Source organism: Didymella exigua (assembly GCF_010094145.1).
Source record: "Didymella exigua CBS 183.55 unplaced genomic scaffold M421scaffold_12, whole genome shotgun sequence".
Taxonomy (NCBI): domain Eukaryota; kingdom Fungi; phylum Ascomycota; class Dothideomycetes; order Pleosporales; family Didymellaceae; genus Didymella; species Didymella exigua.
In genome coordinates this window covers 323993-349232 of record NW_022984786.1, presented here as the reverse complement: position 1 = coordinate 349232, position 25240 = coordinate 323993, and the positions used below count along the sequence as shown (strand labels likewise).

General features: G+C 57.6%; 12 protein-coding genes across 12 annotated transcripts; 5 read left to right on the top strand and 7 right to left on the bottom strand.

The window, feature by feature from the left end:
* Positions 1–17: 17 nt before the first annotated feature.
* M421DRAFT_420146 (putative mitochondrial aconitate hydratase) lies at positions 18–3473 on the bottom strand. Its single transcript, XM_033592366.1, has 6 exons — positions 2445–3473; positions 1749–2391; positions 1587–1673; positions 1432–1529; positions 1305–1382; positions 18–1252 (listed from the first exon to the last, which is right to left on the bottom strand). The coding sequence occupies exons 1-6, from the start codon at positions 3070–3072 to the stop codon at positions 444–446; spliced, it is 2343 nt and encodes a 780-aa protein (XP_033449163.1). The 5' UTR covers positions 3073–3473; the 3' UTR covers positions 18–443.
* A 216-nt stretch (positions 3474–3689) lies between these two features.
* On the top strand, positions 3690–4567 carry M421DRAFT_420144 (zinc finger-containing protein). Its single transcript, XM_033592365.1, has 2 exons — positions 3690–4018; positions 4086–4567. Exons 1-2 carry the CDS (start codon positions 3786–3788, stop codon positions 4210–4212), a joined length of 360 nt encoding a protein of 119 aa, XP_033449162.1. The 5' UTR covers positions 3690–3785; the 3' UTR covers positions 4213–4567.
* Positions 4568–4728: 161 nt separating this feature from the next.
* On the top strand, positions 4729–5465 carry M421DRAFT_61634 (Mog1p/PsbP-like protein; the record flags this gene model as incomplete). The annotated part of the gene is made up of 3 exons (XM_033595899.1): positions 4729–4802; positions 4888–5085; positions 5186–5465. The coding sequence occupies 3 exons, from the start codon at positions 4729–4731 to the stop codon at positions 5463–5465; spliced, it is 552 nt and encodes a 183-aa protein (XP_033449161.1).
* A 467-nt stretch (positions 5466–5932) lies between these two features.
* M421DRAFT_4744 (GroES-like protein) lies at positions 5933–7127 on the top strand (the record flags this gene model as incomplete). The annotated part of the gene is made up of 2 exons (XM_033594716.1): positions 5933–6119; positions 6181–7127. The coding sequence occupies 2 exons, from the start codon at positions 5933–5935 to the stop codon at positions 7125–7127; spliced, it is 1134 nt and encodes a 377-aa protein (XP_033449160.1).
* Positions 7128–8107: 980 nt separating this feature from the next.
* On the bottom strand, positions 8108–8847 carry M421DRAFT_142533 (uncharacterized protein). The gene is made up of 2 exons (XM_033587493.1): positions 8800–8847; positions 8108–8750 (listed from the first exon to the last, which is right to left on the bottom strand). The coding sequence occupies exon 2, from the start codon at positions 8628–8630 to the stop codon at positions 8220–8222; it is 411 nt and encodes a 136-aa protein (XP_033449159.1). The 5' UTR covers positions 8631–8750; positions 8800–8847; the 3' UTR covers positions 8108–8219.
* A 177-nt stretch (positions 8848–9024) lies between these two features.
* Positions 9025–12025, bottom strand: M421DRAFT_420142 (N-acetylglucosaminyl transferase component Gpi1). The gene is made up of 6 exons (XM_033592364.1): positions 11672–12025; positions 11402–11622; positions 10213–11350; positions 9702–10163; positions 9555–9649; positions 9025–9503 (listed from the first exon to the last, which is right to left on the bottom strand). Exons 2-6 carry the CDS (start codon positions 11534–11536, stop codon positions 9198–9200), a joined length of 2136 nt encoding a protein of 711 aa, XP_033449158.1. The 5' UTR covers positions 11537–11622; positions 11672–12025; the 3' UTR covers positions 9025–9197.
* Positions 12026–12391: 366 nt separating this feature from the next.
* On the top strand, positions 12392–13897 carry M421DRAFT_4741 (cysteine proteinase; the record flags this gene model as incomplete). Its single annotated transcript, XM_033594715.1, has 1 exon — positions 12392–13897. One exon carries the CDS (start codon positions 12392–12394, stop codon positions 13895–13897), a length of 1506 nt encoding a protein of 501 aa, XP_033449157.1.
* Positions 13898–14404: 507 nt separating this feature from the next.
* M421DRAFT_62155 (uncharacterized protein) lies at positions 14405–15892 on the bottom strand (the record flags this gene model as incomplete). Its single annotated transcript, XM_033595945.1, has 2 exons — positions 14405–15325; positions 15440–15892. 2 exons carry the CDS (start codon positions 15890–15892, stop codon positions 14405–14407), a joined length of 1374 nt encoding a protein of 457 aa, XP_033449156.1.
* A 1692-nt stretch (positions 15893–17584) lies between these two features.
* Positions 17585–18595, bottom strand: M421DRAFT_92036 (uncharacterized protein; the record flags this gene model as incomplete). Its single annotated transcript, XM_033597998.1, has 1 exon — positions 17585–18595. One exon carries the CDS (start codon positions 18593–18595, stop codon positions 17585–17587), a length of 1011 nt encoding a protein of 336 aa, XP_033449155.1.
* A 343-nt stretch (positions 18596–18938) lies between these two features.
* M421DRAFT_100658 (Sec34-domain-containing protein) lies at positions 18939–21953 on the bottom strand (the record flags this gene model as incomplete). The annotated part of the gene is made up of 3 exons (XM_033586550.1): positions 18939–19889; positions 19941–21746; positions 21813–21953. 3 exons carry the CDS (start codon positions 21951–21953, stop codon positions 18939–18941), a joined length of 2898 nt encoding a protein of 965 aa, XP_033449154.1.
* A 371-nt stretch (positions 21954–22324) lies between these two features.
* On the top strand, positions 22325–24109 carry M421DRAFT_92034 (RCC1/BLIP-II; the record flags this gene model as incomplete). Its single annotated transcript, XM_033597997.1, has 1 exon — positions 22325–24109. The coding sequence occupies one exon, from the start codon at positions 22325–22327 to the stop codon at positions 24107–24109; it is 1785 nt and encodes a 594-aa protein (XP_033449153.1).
* A 165-nt stretch (positions 24110–24274) lies between these two features.
* Positions 24275–24778, bottom strand: M421DRAFT_420136 (uncharacterized protein). Its single transcript, XM_033592363.1, has 2 exons — positions 24651–24778; positions 24275–24531 (listed from the first exon to the last, which is right to left on the bottom strand). The coding sequence occupies exons 1-2, from the start codon at positions 24720–24722 to the stop codon at positions 24358–24360; spliced, it is 246 nt and encodes an 81-aa protein (XP_033449152.1). The 5' UTR covers positions 24723–24778; the 3' UTR covers positions 24275–24357.
* Positions 24779–25240: the final 462 nt, after the last annotated feature.

Sequence of the window (25240 nt, the reverse complement as noted above, 5' to 3'; positions counted from 1 at the left end):
TATGGAGTACTCCGGGGCCGAGGTGGAGTTATCCGGTCACTTATGAGATGTTGGTTGTCAGAGCTCGACAAGGCCAGAATCCTGCCACAGTGGATGAAGACCTGGACGCTCAATAATGAACACAAATTCGCATAATCATGAATCTGGACCCGTTTGATTTGAAGATCGTATGGACATTGCGATTGCCCATAAATAGAAATCGTACATTGCATGCTAACACCGTCACAAATACAAGCCGAACCCAACCCTGTTAAGCCCGGGTAAGAGCTGTAATGAAAACTTCTGCTTGACAAAACCCAATCAAGGGCTGCCAGGCCTCATGTTCTGAGTTTTCCACCCTTGTAGGGTCTTTCTGCTCATGTTCGTCCTCGTACTTCGGGTATCCTCTCCATATCTACATCCCCAGTGGCGGTTGGTTTCATCTCAACTCAGAGTTGATGCGTTTACTTGCGCTGCTTAGCCATGGTGTTGAGGGCAGAGCCGTTCTTGAACCACTCGATCTGGCCCTCGTTGAATGTGTGCGAGAGCTTGATGTCAAAGGCCTTGTCGCCGTTGGCGGGGTGAACAACGAGGGTAATGGGCTGACCAACGGCGAGCTCGGTAGCCTTGATGTCAACCTTGTCGTTGGGGCGAATCTTCTCGTAGTCGGCGGGCTCGGAGAAGGTCAAGGGAAGCATACCCTGCTTCTTCAGGTTGGTCTCGTGGATACGAGCGAAGGAGCGGGTGATGATGGCAAGACCACCCAAGTGCCTAGGCTCAAGGGCAGCGTGCTCACGGGAAGAGCCCTCGCCGTAGTTCCAGTCACCAACAACGACCCACCTGATGCCGTTCTTCTTGTAGTCACGGGCAACGTCAGGGACGGCACCGTACTCGCCGGTGAGGTTGTTCTTGACCTTGTTGGCCTCGCCGTTCTCCTCGTTGATGGCACCGATCAACATGTTGTTGGAGATGTTGTCCAAGTGACCGCGGTATTTCAACCAGGGACCAGCCATGGAAATGTGGTCAGTGGTGGTCTTACCCTGGCACTTGATGAGGATGGGTAGGTCGGTGGCGTCCTTGCCATCCCAAGCGTTGAAGGGCTGGAGGAGCTGGAGACGGTCGGAGGAGGGGGAGACGGCGACCTGGACGGCCGCACGGTCGGCGGGAGGAGCCTGGTATGTGTCCTGCCCTGGGTCGTAGCCGTTGGCGGGGAGACCATCACCTGAGGGCGCCTTGAGCTTGAACTCCTTGCCGTTGCTGTCCTTGAGTGTGTCTATAAGATGTCAGCGAAAAATGCTTCAGAATACCAGCGGGAGCTAAATTACCAGTCAGCGGGTTGAAGTTTAGGGTTCCGGCAATTGAGAGGGCGACGACAAGATCAGGGGAGGTGACGAAGCTGTGGGCTATGCAAAGTTAGCAAGTGCATTTCAAGACGGAGTACTGAATACGCACTAGCAGGGTTGGCATCGTTACGGCCAGTGAAGTTACGGTTGTAGGACGAGACAATCGAGTTGGCAGTGCCCTTCTTGACGTCACGGCGGTCCCACTGTCTGTGGTAATGTCAGTTAAAATCCAATAATGTGGTATGTTGGCTACGAGTCACTTACCCAATGCAAGGACCGCAGGCGTTGGCCAGAACCATGCCGCCAAACTCCTCGAAGGTCTTGAGCTGACCATCACGCTCGATGGTGGCGCTGGATCGATGTCAGTATTATGAAGACCTCCAGGCTTCGCGAAGAACGCGAAATTCATTATTCTGGAAAACGTACCGAATTTGCTCACTGCCGGGAGTGACGGTGAACAGAGACTTGGACTTGAGGCCGTGGGCCATGGCGTCCTCAGCAATGGAGGCAGCGCGGGTCATGTCCTCGTACGAGGAGTTGGTGCAAGAACCGATCAGACCGACCTTCATCTCCTCGGGCCAGTTGTTGGCCTTGACAGCCTCCTTGAACTTGGAGATGGGAGTGGCCAGATCGGGGGTGAAGGGACCGTTGATGTGGGGCTCAAGCTCGTCGAGGTTGATCTCGATGAGCTGGTCGTACTCGGTACCCTCGTCCTCGCGGAGCTCAGCAGCGTACTCGCGGGCGAAGTCACCAATGTGCTGACGCTTGGTGGCCTTGAGGTAGTCGTACATGCGGTCGTTGAAGGGGAAGACGGAGGTGGTGGCACCGATCTCAGCACCCATGTTGCAGATGGTAGCCATACCAGTGCAGGACAGAGACTCGACACCGGGTCCATGGTACTCGACAATGGCACCAGTTCCACCCTTGACGGTGAGGATACCAGCAACCTTGAGGATGATGTCCTTGGGCGAAGTCCAGCCCGAGAGCTTACCGGTGAGCTTGACACCGATAACCTTGGGGGCCTTCAGCTCCCAGGGAAGACCAGCCATGACGTCGACGGCATCAGCACCTGGTTGTTCGTGAGCCAATTGATTTGTGTTTGAGCGAATTGGAGCTACTTACCACCGACACCAATGGCGGCCATACCGAGACCGCCAGCGTTGGGAGTGTGAGAGTCGGTACCGATGAGGAGAGCACCGGGGAAAGCGTAGTTCTCGAGAACGATCTGGTGGATGATACCGGAGCCGGGCTTCCAGAAACCAATGTTGTACTTAGCGCAAGATGTGGCCAGGAAGTCGTAGACCTCCTTGTTGATGTCGATGGCGCGGGCCAGATCCTTCTCGTTGCCGACCTGTGCCTCGATCAAGTGGTCGCAGTGGACGGTGGAGGGGGTAGCCACGGAGGGCATGCCGGCCGACATGAACTGGAGAATGGCCATCTGAGCGGTGGCATCCTGGCAAGCAACACGGTCGGGGCGGAGCTTCAGATAGCTGGAGCCGCGCTCGAGCTCCTGGTTGTGGGGGTCGTCCAAGTGGGAGTAGAGAATCTTCTCGGCGAGAGCGAGCGGGCGGTTGAGGCGGCCGCGCACAATCTTGAGGTTCTCCGACATCTTCTGGTAGTTGATGTAGTTGCCCTTCTCCCAGTTGGTCATCTCGACCTTGCGAGAGAGCGGTGCATCGCTGACGGTGGCCAATGACCTGCGCGAAGCGAAGCTCTGGCCGACACGGCCGAGCCTCGAGAACCTCTGCATCTTGGATGGGCTGAGGATGGGTGGAGTGGAGATGAGGAGTGATGGAGGACACGCGGAAAAGAGCGTCAGAAGCTGCCTCGAAGCTGTCGATTATCAGTTCGCGCGTGATTGGCTGCCAAAGCGACTCCACAGGCCGTGCGGTGCTTGTTGCGGCAAGCCGAGGTCTTCCGCAAACGAATACAACCGGCAGCTTTCACCCGCTGGGCCGCTGTGGGAGTTGCTTCACGTGCTGGCGAGGGTGTTTGGCGTGTTTCGCGTTGTTGCAGAGGTTAATTCAAAATGCGTGCGCCAGTGCCTTCATGAGTATTTGAACGACTGAAGTTCTGCCCGCATATCCATCGTGGCGTCACACGGCGTCGACGGCGTTCGTGCTCCAACCCCGCGTGCTGGGCCTCTCTCAGAAGCTTGATCGGCCGATTGGCATGATTGCAGTGCGCACCTCTCTGCGCGCTGCAGCTGCAACTGGGTCGACCGGAAAAGTCAGCAGCAACGTCATTTTTTGGAGGTCTCCAGACCAGCTGCATCACTAGCCTCCGTGCAGCCCTGCTTGTGCCAAGGCCTAGAGCGCATTCCGCGAAATTTCTTCAGCGTCTGCAGGTCTCTGAACAGCCGCACGAGCCAGCGGCCCATAGCCGAATCCTCCAGCCAGCACGACAACAGCCGACGGCCGCGGATCCAGCCCGACACATTCACTCGCGCCGATTCAGCACACCATGCCTGCCATACGTGGACAGGACAGCAAGAAGAAGACGCGCAGGCACACGCGCGATCTTGACCAGGTCCACGCCGACCAGCACGACGAGAAGCACCTCGCCGAGTTCAAGAATGCAAAGCCCATAGAAGACCTGCCCGGCCTGGGGCAGAACTACTGCCTCGAGTGCGCAAAGTTCTTCGAAAGTGAGGCCAACATGCTGGCGCACAAGAAGGGCAAGGTGCACAAGCGCAGGTACGTTCACCAAGCGCAGCGCAGTTCCACGTTGCCTGAAGCGCGCAGAGATGCTAATAGCCTGCAGAGTCAAGGCACTGAAGGAAGAACCTTACTCCATCAAGGAAGCAGAGGCAGGCATGGGCTTCACGACAGATAACGGCAAGCGCACGACCACTGCGCCTGCGAGCATGGAGGTCGACAACGCGGCTTGAGTATGAACTTGGATGAGAACGCGGCAGAGACATTCAGTCTGCGCATATCGCTCAGCATACCGACGGCCTCGCTACGACCAAGGCAGACCAGCAAGCGACTCCCTCTTGAGGATTTATTGGACATGGGACATCCGCAGCGGAGCGCTGGGGCACGCTTTGAGATACGTGTAGATGTCAAAGGCTTCACGCACGGGCAGAGGGCCTGCTGTCTGTAATTTGGGAAGCTGCACATGCATTGCACGGCGTTCAAAATGGGAAAAGATGCATCATAGAGGACAATAGTCAAACGATACCCAGCTATATTAAAGTGCTTACAAACGTACAATTGAAGTTTTGTACAGATTCAAATCATTAGGTACCCATTTCTGTGATGCCTGACGCTGCCTGATCGTAGCCTGCTTGACCGGAACATCAAAAGAGCTCGACCACCAGCATAAGAACACCAGAACGCGCAAGGTGTGATCAACACCTCAGCAGACCTGAACGTCAGACTCTACAGGGTCTAAATTCACCGCCATGTCGTTCATAAACACTCCCCTCTACGGCGGCGCCATCACAGTCGATCTGCCTTCCAATTTTGCCGACACAAGGTCCGTCCACGAAATTTATCAGCCCCATCCAAATCCCTCCACATCCCGCAAATGAGAGCGCACGCCAGCTCACACATCGACACAGCCAAATCCGAGAAGTGCCCGACCATCAAGAAGTCTACCTAGACAACGATGGCTACTCATCGATCGTCGTCGAGATCCTCGAATATCAAGAGAAGGGCAGCGATGAGGAAGCGTTGCAGTACCATTTCGCCGACCTAATCGATGAAGAAGATAGCACCAATATCCTCGAGCAGGGCCGTGCGGTGATGGCAAAGCTGAGGTAAGTGCTTCCACTTCTCACACGGACAGGCCGCGCACGTGCTTTCACGTTCACCCTGCAGCCATCTGGGTACTCAGCTCAGCACCTAACGACTACCCAGCGACAAGCCAGTCTACACTCTGCGCTTCATTCAGACACCACCACCCAACACAAACCCTAGCCGCAAGGTGCCAGAATATGTCTACATCTATCTCGTGCTGCTGCGTCTGAAAGAGCAGGACACGGATCTCATGATCTCTGTGAACATTCCGCACTACCCTGGAGAGTATGAGAAGCCCAAAGAGGGTGAGACTACGCTGTTGATGAAGGATAGTGAGAAGGTCAAGGACAGGATATTGGAGACCTTTGAGGTCAAAGACTGGGGCCTCTTTGAGGGCTAGACATAAGCTTGGATTTTGAAAGAGAAGGATATTTTGGTTATGAGGCTCGATTTCCGGGACCATAGTTCACAGAACGACAATTCGACATCATTGGGTCCCAAACGACCTCGTCTCATTCCTCCTGTCATCAACAACGCCCACCTAAATCTCTATCTGTCGTCCCAAACCCATACTGTCTTTGTTTCTACATCTGTTTTCTACATAAGGCTGCTCGGCTAGGCCTCATGCCATCAGGGACCGGCCTTCTCCGGCGGAACATGCTCCGACGACATCTGCACTCCAGACTCGCGCCTCACCGAACCCCGCATGCCCGCCTCGACTATGACGAAAGCAGCTGTCGTTCGGTCGGCTACACGACGTCCTGCCCAAGTAGCCGCGATGTAGCAAAATGAGAGAATGTGCCTTGACAGCTATGTCCTCCCAATTGCGCTCTACACCTCGATAGATCGAGATACAGAAAGAGAAGGATGGCCGAATACACAGTGCCCTGCAAAGGCATAGTCGCCTACTCCCAGTACGACTGGAAATGGGAAGACATGTTGACACGCGAGCCAAAGGAGGATGAGTTCCTCGTCGAGATGATAGCAACAGGCGTGTGCCACACCGACATCTCAGGCTACGGGGGCATCTACCCCCGCGTACTGGGCCACGAAGGTATTCATCCCTCATCCTGACACTCACCTTACCCTGCACACCAGACTCTAACGCACACAAGGCGCCGGCCGCATCCTCCGCCTCGGCTCCGCCCAGCAAGAATCCAAGTACAAAGTCGGCGACCTCGTGATCCTCTCCGCCGCCGCCTGTCTGCGCTGCCACTACTGCACTACAGGGCACCCAGCATACTGCATCGACCACGCAGCGCTGACGCTGGCATCCAACGAGCCGAACTTCGTGCTCGCCTCCGACCCCGCCAAGGTCATCGGCGGCGGCTACTTCGGCCAGTCGAGTTTCGCCAGCCCTGTGCCGGTCAAGGTGTCCTGCGCCGCGAACGTGACGGAGTTGGTACGCGATGCGGATGAGCTGCGGGCCTATGCACCGCTGGGGTGCGGGATCATGACGGGCGCGGGCGCGATTACACACGTTGGACACTGCGGGCCGGAGGACGTTATCGCTGTTGTAGGGCTGGGAGGAGTCGGGCTCGCGGGCGTTTGTGCGGCGAAGCAGAGGGGCGTGAAGAATGTGATCGCAGTGGATTTGCTGCAGTCGAGGATTGATCTGGCGATGCAGCATGGTGCGACGGTGGGATTGTTGAGTACGAAGGAGGGGCTGAAGGGCGGGGATATGAGTGCCGCTATCAAAAAGCTTACGCCTGGGGGACTAGGGTGCAGTCATATCTTAGACACGTCGCCAAGTGCCGCGGTGCTGGCGCAGTGTATGGAGGCGCTGCAGAAGAACGGGCAGTTGTTGCAGGTCGGTGTCAAGCCGGTAGGTGCGAAGTACGAACTGGACTTATTGACGCATATGGTCAACGGGAGACGGCTTATTGGCGTTATTGAGGGTGATAGGGATCCTGCGGAGGCGTTGCCTGAGCTTGTTCAGTGGAGTAAGGACGGCATCTTGCCGGTGGAGAAGATGTTGAAGGAGTTTGGGGTACAGCAGTTCGAGGAAGCGAGACAGAAGATGGAGGAGGGAAGTGTGATAAAGAGTGTACTAGTATGGTAGTCATTGCAAGCTAGAAACAAAAATCTTCTCAGCCGAACACTTTACTCTGTGCTTGCTGTGCTTGTTGTGTGCTCCTTCGAACGCTGGTACTGGAGCAAATGGATAACCAGCCTGCGTCAACTACGACTGTACTGATAACCTGTTCAGATCATCTTCATTGTCCCAGTGGATGCTTAGTAGACTGTCAGTGTCTCCAAACTCGCTTCCCGGGTGCATAGGTACGGAGCCAGACAGATATGTGTGAACGCCAGCCTCTACCAGCGACTTTGTGTATTTAAAGTCTTCGACGGTCACCCCGGCGGGAAGGTAGCTTTTTAGTGGTTCACCTCTCCATCTGCGACTGTCCCACGCATTGCGCCCATAGAGGTGATCCAGCTCGCACTCGTCCCGGGCCAACCCTGGAGATGACTTCTTCCACTCAGGGGTTTCTTTTCTTTCCAGATCACTACTGTCAAAGCCTAGAAGTTGTTGAATATCTTCAACGTCGCCCCAGAACAAATGAATCATGTCACTCTCTAGGTCACAGCCGCATCTCTTACGTGCTAGGAACGTCCCGCATTGCTTGCACCAACAGTCCGCCAAGACCTTGACCCTTCTCTGTTTATCAGCGGTCGCACAGCCATCTTCCACAAGCAGGCGGTATACCAAAGCCCATTCATGGGATGCGACACTTTCCTTGAGGTCAGGGTGTGAAAGCGGCATTATGATGCCGTCCATCCCTTGTAATCTGCTACCGTGTCGAACTATACTCGAGCGCATGAACTTGAGGTTCCTGGCTGTTTCTGTAACGGTTGAGAGGAGAAGCAGATCACATATTGTTGGCGGTGGTCTGGTGCTGCTTCCTCATGTTGTTGAGCACCTCTTACCTCAGCTGCATCACAAACACGTCATCAAAACAGACCCCGCAGCGAGCCTTGGAGAGTTAAAGATACAAGCAGAACTCACTCGCTCTCGCCATCCTCTGTTAGCAGTTGCAGCCTCTAGATATGCACTCAAGCCCTTCCTGACAGCGCCATTCCTCTCTCTCGCATGATTTCGTAATGAGACCAGAAGGTCTCTCACCAGATCCTTTGGCAAGGTGGCAGCCTCGGATTACAGCGACTCCACGTCGCAAGTGTTGGCCATGTCACCCACGAGCTTGCGCGCTGGAAATATGTCAGGTTTTCGGTCGTACAGCATACACATTGTGACGAATGTGGCGAATGTGGGAAGGCAGATGTAATCGACCTGTCCCTCTTTCTCTAGGACCTCGAAGACCGCGGCGATTTCGGTGTCCTTTGCAGCCGTGTCTTGCGACTTATCTGCCAGAGCGTAGAGGCGAAAAAAGTCATCATACTCCTCCTGAAGGAGGGACTTCTTTTCGTCATGCGGTAGGTTTTTGGTATCGATGTGCGTAACTGGTAGCTTCCCTGTATACACCAGGCTTACGTAGACGCCAAAAATGTCGGGCTCGTCATCTGCCAGGCTGACGACTCTCGATTCCGCCTCCCATTTGCCATTCATAGCTCGACGAAAGAAGTCCGAGCGGAACACCAAAATGGCCCGTGCACAACGAAGTTGCGGTGACCATGGCTAAGGCCTTCGCCAACGTGGACGGTGAGGACTGCTGATGCATCCAAGCTGCTATCTGTGGTAAGCTCGAGGCACTTCAGGAACGCAATGTCATGCTCACTTTACGGTGCTGCGATTCTCTGTGTATCTCATCAGCGGTAGAATGTTCATCGTGAACTGTGAGTGTGTGGTTGAGGACTTGGATCATTCAGTCTGGAAGATTGAGGCCTCGCAGCTGGCGAGGACAGTGTGCAGGTGACTTGGCCAAAATAGAGTAAAAAGATTTTCGACACATTATTAACAGGGCGCGTTCTCCAATTTGACTTTGAATAAAAGATTAATGTGCCGCGTTTGGAGATGTTCGATATCGTTTGGCGTCCGTTCAGCAACTTTGCATCATATATGAACAAGAGATCCATCTGTGCAAGTCAGTCTCTGATGTGCACTGCGTTGCATTGTCTTGGGCGCATAATCTGGGAGGAGAAAATGCTTCCGTATGTGTTCTTCAAGAATGTCCAACTACCTAGCGGCTCTTCTGCGCCGCCCATTTATCACTCCTTCGAACGAGGGCATTCGAGCATGGCCATTACGTTTGGCTGGCTTCTCTTCCCTCTCCCCGAGCTGCCTCCATAGCTCGCCGATGCTGACTCGATTGGCAGGAAGCATGCTATACTGCAGACTGTACAAGTTCCGTCGATGGATGGGAGGTACAAACTGGCCTGATGCAAGGCTGAGAAAGACGCTTGGCGAGAAATAGTGCTTCCGTATGCGATTACCCAGCTCGAAGTAGGAGTGGAACATGGCGCTGAGGGGCAAGGGCACAGACTGTCATGCTTTTGTGAGTACACTGAACAACAGAGCGTCATGCGGCCATACCTTGAGATGAACGTATGCAGTCGGAACCGAGTCCACACTGTCTCGAGGATGCGCTTTGCTATCCATTGGAGCATACAGCTTGAAGCATATGCCACCTGTAAAATCATTAGTGCATAGTAGATCTATCATACGAGTATGCTGACTTACCGGGCAGCCGACGCGAATCTTTAAGCCTAAGCATGACAGCGAATAGAGGAAAATGGTTCAAGCACGCTAATCCGATCTCAAGCCCGGCCTTCAAGGCGATCACTCCTACTCTTGCACTGGCGAACGTCAAGTAGAAGACAAACACCGTTGGCAGCAAGAAAAACTGCAGGGTGAACAAAATCGTACCCAGCAGCAGCTGGTCAAGATCGTAGTCGCAAGAATCGATTCGGTTCCGGAGTATGTTGCGTTTCCTACCTCGAAAGAGGTGGAAGAGCGAGATGATGATGGTCAACTGCCAGTGGAAGATCCGGGCGGATGCGATGTAGAACGAATAGATGTGCAGCGTTAGCAATGACACTATGTCCGAGAAGAGCGAGATAGGCATTGTGGCACCAGCGAATGCCGAGAAACCAATGATCCGGATGAGGGCTGGCAGATGGGGCCGCAGTATGGACATGGTCCCTGCATTCGTTAGCTTATTTCGAGTGGCAAGTAGAAAGTTGAAACGTACCAGCCCAGTACTCTATGACCCAAAGGAACAAATCGCCCAAGAATGCTGCAAGCTCAGTGTTAAGCTTCAGACCTCCAGGCGGTGGCCACCCTGTAAGCCAGGAGATCATTCGCCGTAGACCTTCGATAGACCATGCACTGAAGACAGTGTCGACCTGAGCAGCAACAAAGGACGAGTTATCGATTATGAATGAACCCAGAGCGATGCCCATAATGACATCGTTTGCAACAAGCCAGAGGCTGTTGTAGAAGCGTATGTATTCGGGGTGACTGTTGGTGATGCTGCCCCAGCTAGACTTCCTTTTGCGCAATGTCAGGTACTGAATAGGCCAGTAGCAGAACTGTTGCAGTCGAATGTCGATTTGCTGAGCTGTGGCTGAGATGTCTTTCAGAGCGGGTGCATCGGGCGAGAGTCGCCAGTCAAGAGCGCGCAGGATGTATTCGGCCGCTATGCGGTGAGCCAACAACCCAAAAATGAAGAGCTGTGCAGCCACAGGCCACACCCAGACTGTGAAGAGATACCACAAGCTCTCGTATACGTAGTCCCACAAGTTGTTCGCTGACTCGACCACCCGCTCGCTGACGCTCAGCGCTCGTTTCATGCGCCTCCCGATCATGCCGATGTTCTGCTGCAGAAGCGAATCTAGCTCAGAGGAGCAGTTCACCTGCTCAATGAGGGTAGGTAACGCAGACTCTTTCTGTGTGGGCGGACGCGCAATCACTTTGTGTAGCTTCAACTTCTCAACGAGTATTGCCTTCTTCCTCTTCCTTTCAGCTTCTTCTGCCTCGTGCTTCGCAAAAGTCGTGTCCCACTGCTCACTCGTCGTCTTATCCCCCAGAGCAAGTGCCATTGGCGTCAACGAAAGGTACTGCATACGTACGGGGTCCGGTCGATGATAGACAACAACTTGTATGGTCGAAAGGATGTCTGTAGGGCAATTCCATCGCGGCAGGCGGCTCGAAGGGCCGGTGTATGCAGTGAGGAGGTTCTCGTCGAAGTGGCTAGGTGGGAACTTGGGATTGACCTCGCCCAAGACACGCAGGCTGGAGTGTCCGCATCGTGTGAATAGCTCATTTACGTCGTGAGGGCTGTAGCGCAACAGAGTGCCTACTGCCAGAGCATTTTCCACTTGACGAAGCTATACAACGTGAGCCACGCATGCCATTAACGCTGTCTTGTCCACACATACCTCCACTTCTTGCAGGATAGAAACAACGAAGATGTCTAGTTGCGAGTTCCGGAAGCCCACCAGAACACCCGGCACGGCCCCATTTGGTGCATCTGATGGCCAGAATATGCGCATCAGCCCATTGTGTGTGCCCATGTCACCATCCTGCTACCCCACTAGAACGACCCTCGACGTTTGAGCTGCTCGCGCGCAGATATGCCGCCGCTACCGATTCGCGGATGCTTTGACAGTCAGTACTGGGTTCATGTAGTGCGCATCACTTGTACAGACCAGGTCTGTCTCCTCGGTCGCTAGGCGCGCAAATGGCAGCACGAGCAAGAAGAAGAACAAGGACAGGATCGCAAAGCCCTTTGCAGCTCTGGCGACAACACCGTGGTCCCAGGCGAATATTGCAAGCTCGTAGAGACGCGTAGTAAGGTCCCAGCGCGCAGTCGAATAGCCCGCTACGAAGATACCGAGCGTGACGATAGAGAAAGCGTGCATCTACAGTATCATGCCAAGCCAGCTGAGTGCGACGGTTTGAGATCGAAGTGGAATGTTGGCTCGGTCGCAGATTGCTAGCTGGATTTGTTTCGCAGGCTGCCAGAGAAGAGCTTTTCGCCGCGCATAAAGGGGTAGCGCATTGTAAGATCCATAGCGCTGTCGATATCAACGAGCATGGAAATGTACAACGACGCGTCAAAACGGAGGAGGGAAGCTTCGACCAATCAGACGCGCCGTATCTCCTGCACCTCACCTTAGGCGCCATCGCTCTTTGTGCTGCACATTGCCGTTGTTGCAGCCCTCCGCGAATAGCTGCAAGCAGCTACCTTGACTGAATTCAGTCACCATGATCGTTTGCTGCTCGTTCCACATCCTTCAAACAAGCACATCGCAGCCCTGAGCCCCCTCTCCTCTGTCGCTCGTGTTCAGCAGCTACACTTGGCCTGAACCAAGTATCCTCGCATCTGAACCTGTGAGTGAAGGGCCTTGCGCTACTCTTGCGTTGAAATGCATCCAGCTTCGATCCTGGACCTGGAAACTGCTGACAGCCCGGTCGAAAAAACCAAATCAACACCCAACGAGGTCACGCAGATCGAAAGCTGCAACGACAAGCACAGCGCAGATGTAGTCGAACTCGTGCCAAAGACTAAGAATAGCTCGCAGGCTTCACCACAGGCACGGAAAAGAGATTCGGTTGAACCCGGCAAACAGCCTGGTGCTAAACGGACAAAAACCTCTCCAGCATCACCCCAGAATGGCCATGCCGAATCATCTGGACAAGACACCAGCGAACTTGTCAAGTCGGCAGGCAGCGTCACCAAGGAAACATGGCAAGGTTTCTGTGAGATCCAGTCGGAGCCGGCATTCTTCTCTACCATCCTCAAAGACATGGGAGTGAGCAACGTCAAAGTTGAAGAAGTGGTCTCCTTCCGACCTGAGCTCCTCGAATTAATACCAAGGCCCAGCTATGGCCTGATTCTTCTGTATCGGTATCGTGATCAGAGCTCCTCTGATCAGCCCAAGGAGGCCTCCAGCCACGTGTGGTTCGCCAACCAGCTCCCAGCCCAGAACAGCTGTGCAACACTGGCTATGATCAACATCCTCATGAACAACGGAGACATTGAGATCGGAGAGCACCTGCAGCAATTCAAGGAGTTTACGAAAGACTTCAACCCCTACCAGCGAGGCGAGGCGTTTGCTAATTTCGACTTTGTGAAGAGGATTCACAACACCTTCGCGAAGAAAATGGACATACTGGAAGCCGACAAACATCTCTCACACAAAGTGAAGAGAGAAAAACGTGTCTTGAACGACAAGAAGGCCAGACGCAAGTCCACCGACTCCGCCGCAACAGACGACAGCGCCGAGGGCTCCGAAGACAACGCCAACCACTTCATCGCCTTCATCCCCGTGGACAACGACATCTGGATGCTCGACGGCCTCAACCAACAGCCAACGAGCATCGCCACCCTCAGCGCTGCACAAGGGCAAGACTGGGTCGAAATCGCAGCAGCCTCCATCCTGGCCCTCCTCGACGAAGACGTGGAAAATTGCACCGGCTTCGCCATTGGACCCTCCCCCCTCCCCTCTCTGCGCAAAGAAGCCTGTCTCGCCCTCAACCACATCGCGAGCGTCGACGCGCGTCTCGACACCGTCTCACCGCGCTGGCGAGCCTCCCCAGTTCCCAACGGCCAGCCTGCACACCCGCTGGCGCTTGGCCTCGCAGCCCAGCTTCCCGCTTACCCCACGCCTGCGCCCCTCGCCGCCACAATCGCAGCTGAGGCCACGCACGACCTATTCGGCCGCCGCGCGAGAGTGCTCGCGGACCTCAACGACCTGGCGACGAGCATCGCGGGCGAGACGCAGCGCGAGGCCGACGACGCCTGCAAGACCGCACAGGCGCGCTTCGACCACGCCCCGGTGATTAAGCTGTGGGCGCAGATGCTGGCCGCTAATGGGTATCTTGAGCGGAACCTCGATCGACACAGCGAGAGCAAGGGGGGTCGGAGGTAGGGCTAAAAGGGCAGGAAGTGAGTATCTAACGGGCATTTGAGGGTATGCAGAGACGGCGAGCTATGGATGAATAGAATCTACTGATATCCATTGTTTTGGCCGATCAGCACAGCAAGGGCATGGGGCGAAGAAGGGCAGGAAGCAAGTATCTAACAGGAAGCAAGTATCTAACAGGAAGCAAGTATCTAACAGGAAGCAAATATCTAACAGGAAGCAAATATCTAACAGGAAGCAAATATCTAACAGGCATTTAAGGAACATTCTAGACAGCGAGTCACGGATGAATGGATTTCATTTGATGTTTATCGCTTCGATTCGCGGTTATCAGGGATCTGCTCTCTTGGCCGCGTGGATCACGAGATGCAGCATGCCACGTACCAACTCATCAGCTGGCGTCCATCCTCTCGGATCCATTGCTGGCAGCGTTGTGCGCGCGATCGACTCGGCTCAAGTCCGCACATCCATGACGATGCATCTCATCCTCCCCGCGGCTGAGAAGCACGCAGTCTACACAGCGAACCGGCGCCTCCCCCCGCCGCGGCGCCAATTCCACAGCGCCTCCTGCGCAAACGTCCGCGCCGTCAGATGCCCCTTCTCCCTCGCCGCCTCCTCGGTCAGCGTCTCCACCACCCTGCCGTCCTCGATGCACTTCCACAGCCCCACAGCCATGTAATGCGCGACATCATGGTCGTCGGCGTCGCTATCGTCTTCGGCTTCACCGTCCTCGTCCGGGAGCGAGGCAACCCGCGCCGGCGCATCGGTGTGCTGCGCTGGCTTCTCGGCGCCGAACTCGCCGCGGCCCAGACGGAACAGGATGCGGCCGAGGGTCTGGTAGGCCATGCAGCGCTGTGCGGGCACGGCGCTGCGCGCCGTGGCGGCCAGCTCGGGTATCGTGTAGCCGGCTGCTTCTGGCGCGGCGGCGTGGTGGTGCAGACCCATTGTCGTGGGCAAGTCGCGCGCGGTGCTGGGCGCGAGCAGGGCGCCTTTGAAGTCGAAGCGCAGCTCGGACGCGTTGAGGGCCGTCTGCGAGGGGTGGTAGGGCGAGGATTTGTCTGTGGGGTCGATGGGTTTCATCCACTCGACGGTCGAGGGGTTGTAGGGGAGCGAGGGGAAGTATTTGGCGTGCATGTTCTCGAGAAAGTTGGGGTCGTTTGGGTCGAGGTCGGGAGGCTGCGGTGTGGGCGGAAAGTGCAGCGAGCCCGTGGCTTCTTCGGCGTGCGTGTGTGAGGGTGTGGTGCTTTCTGGTGCATGTGATATTGTGGCTTCCTCTTCGTCCTCTTCTGTTGCGAAAGACACCTTCTTCGAGGTCGATGCCTTCATCTCCTGCGCTGGTGCCGCAGGCTCAGACGTCTCCACCTTATCCTCCGGCCACTGCTGCTGCTCATTACTCCCGTCATCCATATTCGCCTCGAACAGCCGCTGCGTGATCTTGAACTCCGACTCGGCACGTCGTGTTTCCGCAGGCTGCTTCGGAGCCGGCACCTCCTCACGCTGCGGTCTGCTCCCAGCTTCCGCATTGTGTCGATTCAGCAGTCTCTGAACCAGAGCAGGGTCGAGGTTCGCCAGGAGCTCTCTCCTCTCCTCCTCGATTTCTGCATCAGACATCATGTCCAGCCTGCGCTGGTTCTCCGCGTCTATCGCGCTGCGCTCGTCGTCGGGGTCGAATCGGGCGCGCGGCGGCGGCGCGCTGTGGAGACTCGCTGCATCTTGCGCTTTCGGTGCAGGCACCGCTTGCTGTTCGCTCGCTGCGCGTCGCTGCTTGAAGGCCGAGACTCGCGGTGTGCGCTTCCTGTGTGCCGGGAAGCCTGTCGCGTTTGGCGTGGACGAGGGCGCGACGGGCGGGGTGGATGTGGTGTCGCGCTCGAGGATGTCGCCGACGAAATCGAAGGCGGGGATTGCTGGGAGCCCGGGCGCAGGCTCGGGGTTCTGCTCGGCTCGCTCAACTCCGCCCGTCTCGAAGTTCAGGAAGACGCGTTCGCCCTTTTGGAACTCCATGGTTGTGAAAGAGGGTATGACGTGACTCGTTGGAAAGTCGAGCTTTGGGACCAGATCTGCAGGGCATCGCTAGCGCCGGCAACAGCTGCCGATATCTGGAGGGGTAGCTCTTTGGACGCTTTCGAGGATAGGTTAATTGCATGTTAAAGTAAAACGCAAGAAACAACGTCATCTTCGAGAACAAGAATCGAGCGCTGACGAAACACGGATGGGTAGCGACAGCAGATTCAACCGGCTACACATTAGACCTACGCCTCCAAAACCCCAACATCCACCTCCCCCTTCCCCGCCTCCTCCCTAACTGTCTTCTGCAGCGATAAATGCTCCTTCTCCTCCCCCGGGCTCTTGACGAGATGTTTCGCCACCGCCGCCACCTTTCCCAGCGAAGAGCTGTGCCGCTCCATCGGCGGCGCTGTCGTGCTCGTGGAGTGCTGGGCGGGGTCCGCGGCGGGCTCTGGGGGGGTGTTAGTGTGTGAGGTAGTTAGTGAGCGCGCAGGAGAGTGGAGGGTGCGAGTGTAGCTGTGTAGAGCCAGACTAGTGTAGCTAGCTGCAACGTAATTACACCGGTGCTTTCGAACCATGCAGCTACGCGGCCGGTGCGCTAACCGGCCGTTGACGTGGAGAGCGACGAACCTCTGAACTGGAGCGAGTTGTCTGAAGTCATGGTTCTGATTTGCTGGTATGCTAGGTTCGGGCCGGTCGTTGGAAGCGCAGTACTGAATCTGGAAAGGTGGTGTGGTTATGAGGGCGGGACGGAAAGCACTGCGTGCTGTGGTGTTGGTGTATGGATCTGCGACGCTACGTCATCAGCTGAGGATCGAAAACGGGGCGCTGTTTGGTCTTGGGGCGTGAGCGGGTTTTCTGATCATCGAAACGCGAATTCGGACTTCAAATCAGAACACAGTGGCTGCTCACGCGTACCTTTGTAGCTGAGGAAGAAGCACACGAGAGGGAGAAATGTGCCAGTTTCCAGATTTGGCACGAATCAAGTCAACCAACTCAGCAGCGTCGCTTTGATTGAGTTGTTGGCGCAGTTGAAAAGGCTATAACTATAGTACAAAATTGGTATGTATCACCCCCCTGGTCTCTTCTTGCATACTTGGCGTCCGTCTCGTCGTTGGTAAACGCTGCCGTCCTTGACTGCCTTCACACCACGGCTAGGCGCGCGATAGCTTAGTTTTGGGGGCATAGTGATAGAATAGCGCATGCACAGCAAGCTAAAATATGGGATGCCTAAGTGGCAATCAACACGCCAAAACGCAGACGCCAAGATGGACAGCTGGGAGCTGCTAACTGACACAGGAAAGTATGCCAACTGGCAGCTTCTTCGTCCACAACACTAAAGGTATCGCGATAATCAATCAGCAGCTATATCTACAGCCACAACAGTCTTGCCGGCCAAGCGAGCAACCAAGTCAAGCCTTGCAATCTCACAGTCCATCGTAGTATGGATTGCTCTTAAGATCACACCTACGAGCTTGGATTCGTTGACTTGCTTGGGTTCTGGAGTTAATCAATCTACCCTTGGAGTTAGTCAATCTACCCTTGGAGTTGATCAGTCTACCCTTGGAGTTGATCAGTCTACCCTTGGAGTTGATCAATCTACCCAAGCCAGCATGCTCGTTCACAATCCTGCCGCGCCTTCAACCTTATCTCGCGGAAAGTCTAACCCTCACATCTGCACCTCCCCCCCTACTCCCCATCCCCTCCATCAAACTCCCCACCCCCCGCCTCACTATCCGGACTCATCCCGTCCTCGAAAACATCATCAGGATCCATGCTCCTCTTCCTCCCACGCTTCAGCGCAGCCTCTCCAGCCTTCATCCCCTTCTCGCCTTCGATCCCGCCCTTCTCGATCCCCCCCCTCTTCCTCCGCAGATGCTCGACAAGACTGTGCACAGCGGCCTTGTGCTCGTTTGCGCTCTCCTCGGCCGTGCTCTTGAGCCCCGCGCAGGTTTGCGTGAACTCCATCAGCGGCGACAGGAGGGCGAGGTAGGGATGCAAGGCTGCGTCGAGTGCGGCTGTGACGGAAGAAGCGAGGCGGGATGAGTCGAGATGGAGAGGTGCTGCGGCTACGGCGGCGGTGATGCGGGCGTAGTCGATTTCCACAGGCGGAGGGGAGGTCGGGTGCGAGGCCAGGGCGGACTGCACAGCGACAGCAATCTGCGAGGAGAGGACTGCGGTGTCTACGGGTGAGTGCTCCACATCCGGGGCGGAATCTTGCGTCGCGTTCTTGGGCCTGGTCTCCTTCCTGGGACTCCCGGTGCCCTTTCTAGGCGTCTCCACCCCGTCATCTTCATCACTGGACTTGTTCCTCTTAGACACAGGCCCGTCAAGCTCCTCTCCATCCGTCTCTCCATCCGTCTCTCCACCCGTCCCTCCACCCGTCTCTCCACCCGTCTCTCCATCCGTCCCTCCATCCGTCTCTTCCTCGGGAGTCGCTTCCTTGCGCTTCCTGCCCGTCCTGGGCTTGGGCGGCGTGGAGGTGGGCGTGGAGCTGCTGCTGCTCTTGCTCTTGCTCCTTGCGTTCCTGGCTCTCGTCTCGGATAGAGACTTTCTGCGTGCCTCTCTCCTGGCAGCGGCGGCGGCGCTTTCCTCGGCTGCCTTCTTTCTGTCTGCGAGGAGCGCGGGGCGAGGCGAGTCGGTGCGGTAGCCACGACGGCCGCGGGGCGAGGGTGGGGGGCTGCTGGAGGTCGTTGTCATATTCGTGATGGTTGGTGACCAAAGTGATATGTCGATGAGCTAGCCGTGGATGTTTGGCCAGAACTGCAGGTGCCATCGGTACGTACTCTTAAGTACATTCGATCGTGGGTCGCAGCAAATCGCTTAAGACCGTGGCGCCTTGTCGGTCCGGTCCTTTGGAGCGTCAAACATTGCGACAAAGAGTGGCGTGTTCGTGCAACAGCCTGCAGCCGGTCAGCAAGGTGAGGCTGCGCCGAACAAAGACCAAAGATTAGCGCGTGGCGGTGGACATGGCAAACAGCAAAGCACGACGGGAGGATACGAAGGATATCTTTGGCGCTTGTTTGTTGGAGTTTGACTTTAGCTACCTGATGCTCAAGCCTCTGCCTGTAGTGCCTGTGCGCATTGTGCCGGTCCTTTCACTAACGGCGCCCATGCTGTCTGCATCGCCGTCTGCATCGCCGTCTGCATCGCCGTCTGCATCGCCGTCTGCATCGCCGTCTGCATCGCCATCTGCATCGCCATCTGCATCGCCGTCTGCATCGCCGTCTGCATCGCCATCTGCGTCGCCGTCGACAATGCCGAGACCAAGCGTGCCAACGCGAAAGGTATTTGCGCACCACTCGTTGAAGACGTCAGGGTCCCAGACGCCGTCTTCCCGGCCCTTGCCCTTTCCGCTCCGTGCCGTCCCGTTCGTGCCGTTCACAGAGGGGGTGTAGGATGTGTCGAACCAGTCTTCGTAGGTCTGGGTGACGGACTCGATGACGGCGGCTACCAGCATTTCGCGGGTGCGTGCGTCCGTGATGTACTCTTCGAGCTTGGCGCGCAGAAACGGCGTCTCCTGCTCCATGTTCTGCCGCATCTTGGCCGTGCGCGCGGGAGCCTCGGCGACTGGGAGCTTCTTGCTGCCCTTTGCGTCAATGGGGGCGACCATGCGCGCGACAAACTGGCCGGTGAAGTCGTTGATGGCCTGCCGTAGTCGTGCGTCTACTTCGGCCTTGGCGTCGAGCATGTTGTCGACGACCTTGGGGATGAGCAGGCCGACTAGGTTGCGGGGGTTGAACAGGCCGCCTCGCTCGCGCAGCTCCCAAAAGGTGTTTGTGACGCTCCAGATGTCGTACTTGATGTCCGTCTCTGGCGTCACAAACTCAATGTCAAACGCCACAATTTGCTGCTTGAGCAGCAGGAGATGTGAGATGAGGAAGAGCGCCGCGTCTGTCGGTGACGCCGATTTGGAGATGAACGCACTCGCCTGTGCCAGCGACATGGTCGTGCCGTGGACGATGCGATGCGCCAGATCATCAAAGACCGAGGACTGTGGCTGCTGTTAGCATGCGCGTCTACATTCACAGCATGACGGGCTCACGTGGACCAGACGGTAGATCTTGCTGAGCAGCCAGATGGCTTTCCGCAGCGTGGGATACCAGTCTTTGAAGGCAGCTTCCGTACTGAAGCTCCAACGCGAAGCTGCATCGTCTTCCTCTACAACCATGGGCGTGGGCGGGATGTCTGGTCTCGCCTGCTTCCTGCCTGAGAGCACCGGCTGGTTTGGCTTGGCGCCCTGGCCGGCCAGCTTCCTGTTCGTCGCAGGGTAGTCGAGGTCTTCTGGCTTCGGCTTGTAGCGTTCAATGTCGTCTCGCAAAACGGCCAAAGACAGGAAGACGAGCCTGTTCTGCGCGTCTTGGAGCGCCGGATGGACCAGGAGAGAAAAGTCGAGCTTGTTGGCTTCCACTGGTGACTCTTCGTCGCCGCCGTCGCCGTCGTCGTCGCCGTCGTCGTCGCCGTCGTCGTCGTCGTCGTCCATGTAGCGGGTCTGCAGAAGCGTGCACAGTTCGCAGAGCTTCAAAATCTCAGTCTCGTGGATGGTGCGCGGGCGCAGGTGGTCGTAGAGGGGCTCGCACATGGCGTCGAGGAAGTCGTACATGCCGCCGTCGCCGTCGAACCACTCGCGCCATAGATGGTGCTCGTCGATGCATATGCCACGGATGTAGCTGATGCTGCTGCGAGCAAAGGCGACCAGGTCCTTGGACGTGCTCGGCGCCAGCGCCATCTCGCTCATCTTCTTGGCCACGACGGGCAACATGAGCCGGCCGCGGGTGGCCGAGTAGCTCTGGTACAGCTCGTTGGCCAGGCTCTGGTACTCGGCCTCTGCGCCTGGCGCGGCGCCTGCGGGCACGACTGCCCGCTTCTGTATCTCCAGGGCCAGCGTCTTCAGCTCCGGGGCGCCGACGCGGAACTTTGCGTACAGCAGCGCAGACATGGTGGTGTCGTTTAGCTGGCGGTCGGCGATTCTCTTGGCGACGTCTGCGGCGATCTCGCGCAGTGCTTCGGTAAAGTGCACGCGGATGAGCGTCAGGGCGCGGGTGAGCTGCAGCTTGTACTTTGCACGGTACGTCTCGGCCTCGCGGTGGTTGGCGTGGAGCTGCATGTACTCGAGACAGCTGTCGAGATTGGCCAGCATGTCGGCAAAGTCGCTCCCGCGCACCGTCTTGCTTGCCCCGGGGGCACTGAGGCGCTTCGTGGTCGGCTCGAGATAGGCGTAGTAGCGCAGGTTCTGCTCCATGTCGTCTGCGACCTTTGTGATGCGCGTCTGGTCGGCGATCAAGCCCTCGCACTGCTCGCGGAAAGCGGTCGTCTGGGCCTCGACGGTGCGAAAGGCGTCGGAGAGGGTCGCGAGGGTCGCGAGGGTCGCGTTGGTGTCGGCGATGATGTTGCCGAGGTGGCTGCGCGTCAGGCGCAGCCGGGTCTGGTGGGCGCTGTACGCGTCGTGGCTGGCCTCGAGCAGCGCGTCGCCGACGCCGGCGTACCAGGCGGCGAAGTCGAGCTCGCTGGCCATGTTCTTGCCGACGTCGGGCAGGTCGAGCTCGCTGGCCATGTTCTTGCCGACGTCGGGCAGGTCGAGCCCGCTGGCCATGTTCCTGCCGACGCCGGCGGACTCGAGCTCGCTGGCCATATTCCTGCCGACGTCGGGCAGGTCGAGCCCGCTGCCCATCTTCTCGCGCGACCCGTGTCGCGCCAGCGCCGTCTCCCGCTTGGCCGAGTAGAAGTCGCTGTGGGACTTGGCGCGACGCGCGACCGAGGGCCGCGGGGGGCCATGGAGCGTCGCGGGGGCGTCGGACGCCTCTGCGGCCTCGGGGATGCCTCCTGCGCGCGCGACGTCAGCGTTGCTCTCCTGCAGCGGACTCATCAATATCGCTCAGACGCGCCCGGGCGGCAGACGGTGGGCTTATGGGCTTACGTTGGGCTGGCGCAGCAGGCTCTCGCGGCGGCGGTGCGCTTGCTGCTGCTGCGGCGGCGGCGGCGGCGGCGGCGGCGGCGACGGCTCGTCCCTGGCGACGACGCGAGGCACCAGCGAATTGTACCACGACTCTCCCTCCATGGCGGCGGCGGCGGCGGCGGTGTGGCTTCAACCGGGGCGGGCCGACATGAACGATCGAGTGTCGCTTGTCTGTGTTGGCCACTGGCGCGCGCTGCTGTCCGACACCAGCTTGCGGACGCGCCTCGGGCCAATCACGGCGCTACACTTTGATCTGATTCAGCCCGAGATCAGACGGGAGGTGATGACGTTCTAGATTTCCCGTCGCGCCGCAGACGGCGGCGCGACGCTGACTGTCGTGACATGTCGACGGGCAAGACGCTGTCGACGAGCAAGACGCTGTAGACGTGCAAGACGCTGTCGACGTCGAATCCCTCCCCTCCCCCGAAGCCGCCTCTTCTACTCTCCCGTCTCGCCGCACTCTGCATCCGACAATGCTCGGCACCACACGTCTCTCACGCGCCTCCGCCCGCGCTCCGCAGGCCCCGCGGGCTTGCAGGAGCATGGCGACACGGTCCCGGGTCCGCACCGCGACGCATCCCTACGCCCAGCGACGCCAGCAGCACTTTGTCCGCTCCGTGGCGGCCGTGGCGGCGCTCGGGGCCACGGCCTCGGCGTTCCACTACGTCAACGGCCGCGTCGTCGTCGGCGAGGTGCACGCCGACGAGCAAAAGGACGACGAGCATGTCGTCAAGTTTGAAGCGCCGCGGCGGAAGCCGACGTCGACCGACGACAACAGGAACATGATCAGCTCGCAGCACCTGCAGGTGCAGCGCAGCTGGGAGCGGCCCGGCGTCTACGCGTGGGGGTCCAACACCGGCCGGACAGTGGCCCCGGACTCGGACGAGCGATACGTCAAGACGCCCCGGCGCATCGCCTTCTTCGACGGCAAGCTGCTGCGCGACATCAAGCTCGACCGCAACTTTGGCGCCGCCATTGACGAGCACGGCGACCTGCTGCAGTGGGGGACAGACTTCTCGCCCGAGGCGCGCGCGCCGACCCCGACGCTGCGCGGCAAGAAGCTGCGGTCGCTCGCCATCTCGCGCGACCGCATCATCGCGCTCGCCTCCAACGGCGCCGTCTACTCGATCCCCGTCTCGCAAAAGGAGCAGCGCGACGGCCCGAAGCCCGCGTCGACGTCGTGGCTGCCCTCCTGGGGCGGCGGCGGCGGCGGCGGCGTCTCCTACCGCACACGCACGCCCGAGAAGCTGGGCTGGGGCGAAAAGGTCGTCGACGTCAAGTCTGGCCTGGAGCACGCGCTCCTGCTGACCAGCACCGGCCGCGTCTTCTCGCTCGCGTCCGGCACGCAGGACTTTCCCACAAAGGGCCAGCTCGGGATACCGGGTCTGAGCTTTGCGTCCCGGCCAAAGGGCCCCATGGACATGCCCCACGAGATGACGACGCTCAAGGGGTTCCCCATCACCAGGATCGCCACGGGCGACAGACACAGCCTCGTGTGCGACTCGGCCGGGCGCGCCTTCTCCTTTGGCGACAACACGTCGGGCCAGCTCGGCATGCCGTACAACGCCGAGGCGCCGTACGTCGACGCGCCCTGTCTGCTGCCCACGCAGAAGCTCTACGCCGGCTCTGGCCAGCAGGGCAAGATCACAAACGTCTTCGCCGGCGGCAACACGTCGTACCTGACCGTCGAGGCCCGCAGGCCCAACGAGTCGCGCGTCACCGCCGACACGTTCGCCTTTGGCCACGGGCTGACGGGCCAGCTCGGCACCGGCCGCTGGGTCCACACGGCGGCCGAGCCGACCCGGATGCCCGCCTTCTCCGGCCTCTTCGAGTGGGACGAGGACAACAACAGCGCCATCCCCATCCGGCTGCACACCATGTCGGTCGGCGCCACCCACGCCGCCGCCGTCATGGACAACGTCGCCTCGGTCGTGACAACCGCGCGGTCGCGCAAGCTGACGGAGAACGACACAAACTGGGGCCGCGACATCCTGTTCTGGGGCGCCAACGAGCACTACCAGATCGGCTCGGGCAAGCGCGCCAACGTCGCCACCCCGACGTACATTCAGCCGCTGGACCAGCAGGCCGAGACGGACCGTGCCGCGAGCGTCTCCGCCGTGGCTAGGTTGCGCGACAAGGAGATGCACAGGTTCCAGATCAGTCCGCCCGCGACCGTCACGCTCAACGGCAGGGCCGTGCTGATGGAGCAGAGGGTCGAGTGCGGCCGGGGCGTGACGGCCGTCTACTCTGCCGTCTAGCTGCTGTGCCGTGCCGTCTAGCGTAGACGACTGTGCGTGTTGCGCACTTTGTACATTAAGCCTTGTTACTAGAGATGCATTGTCGCTGGCTCTGATTGTTGTATGCGTTGGCTTTGCATTACACACGCGCTCGCTTTGCATTACACACGCGCTGGCTTTGCATTACACACGCGTCGGCGTTGTTGACTGCTGTCATCTCTACAATCTCGCAGACACTAGGTACTATATTCTACAAAGTACAAAGTACGTTACCGCTTCAGCACATTGCTCACTTTGCGCTCTCGCCATGGTGGAGGTGAGGTGCATGGTGGTGAAGTGCATGGTTTTTTGAGGTGCATAGTGTTTCTAAGGTGCATAGTGTTGTAAGGTGCATAGTGTTGTAAGGTGCATAGTGTTGTAAGGTGCATAGTGTTGTAAGGTGCATAGTGTTGTAAGGTGCATAGTGTTGTAAGGTGCATAGTGTTGTAAGGTGCATAGTGTTGTAAGGTGCATAGTGTTGTAAGGTGCATAGTGTTGTAAGGTGCATAGTGTTGTAAGGTGCATAGTATTTTTGAGGTGCATAGTGTTTTAAGGTGCATGGTGTTTTTGAGGTGCAAAGTGTTTTAAGGTGCATGGTGTTTTTGACATGTTCAACCTACCCATCAGCCAAAGGTATTTGCTTATAGTAAGCCCCAAAGGTCAAAAGAATGTGTGTGCGCGTGCAGACGACGGTGTAGAACAGCATGCTACGACATGAGGATAGTTGCAGTGGATTGTCCGATTCGCACTTCTCTCGCTAGGTGGTACCGGTAGGCACAGCGGACCCATTTGTTATCCATGTCAAAGTGGTCACTGGTGAGCTACGGTAGTTACCGGTACCTGTTTTGGCGACTTCTCGGCAAAAGAAGAATCGACAACCCTTACGCTCTACTGTAGAGATTTGTCTAGGCTCTGCTGAGTTTGGCGGATATAACCGCTTACATCCTTTCCTCGCTTCTACTACTCACCCCTCATCCTTTCGCATCCACTACGTTCGCCCTCAATAACAGCTGAGTGGGCTCAGCCGCGGCTGAAGCAGTGTTCTGTTGTAATGTCTGCGGTGAGCCAAGGAACAAAGCTAGCTAATGAGCTACAGCTTGTCCATCTAGATCC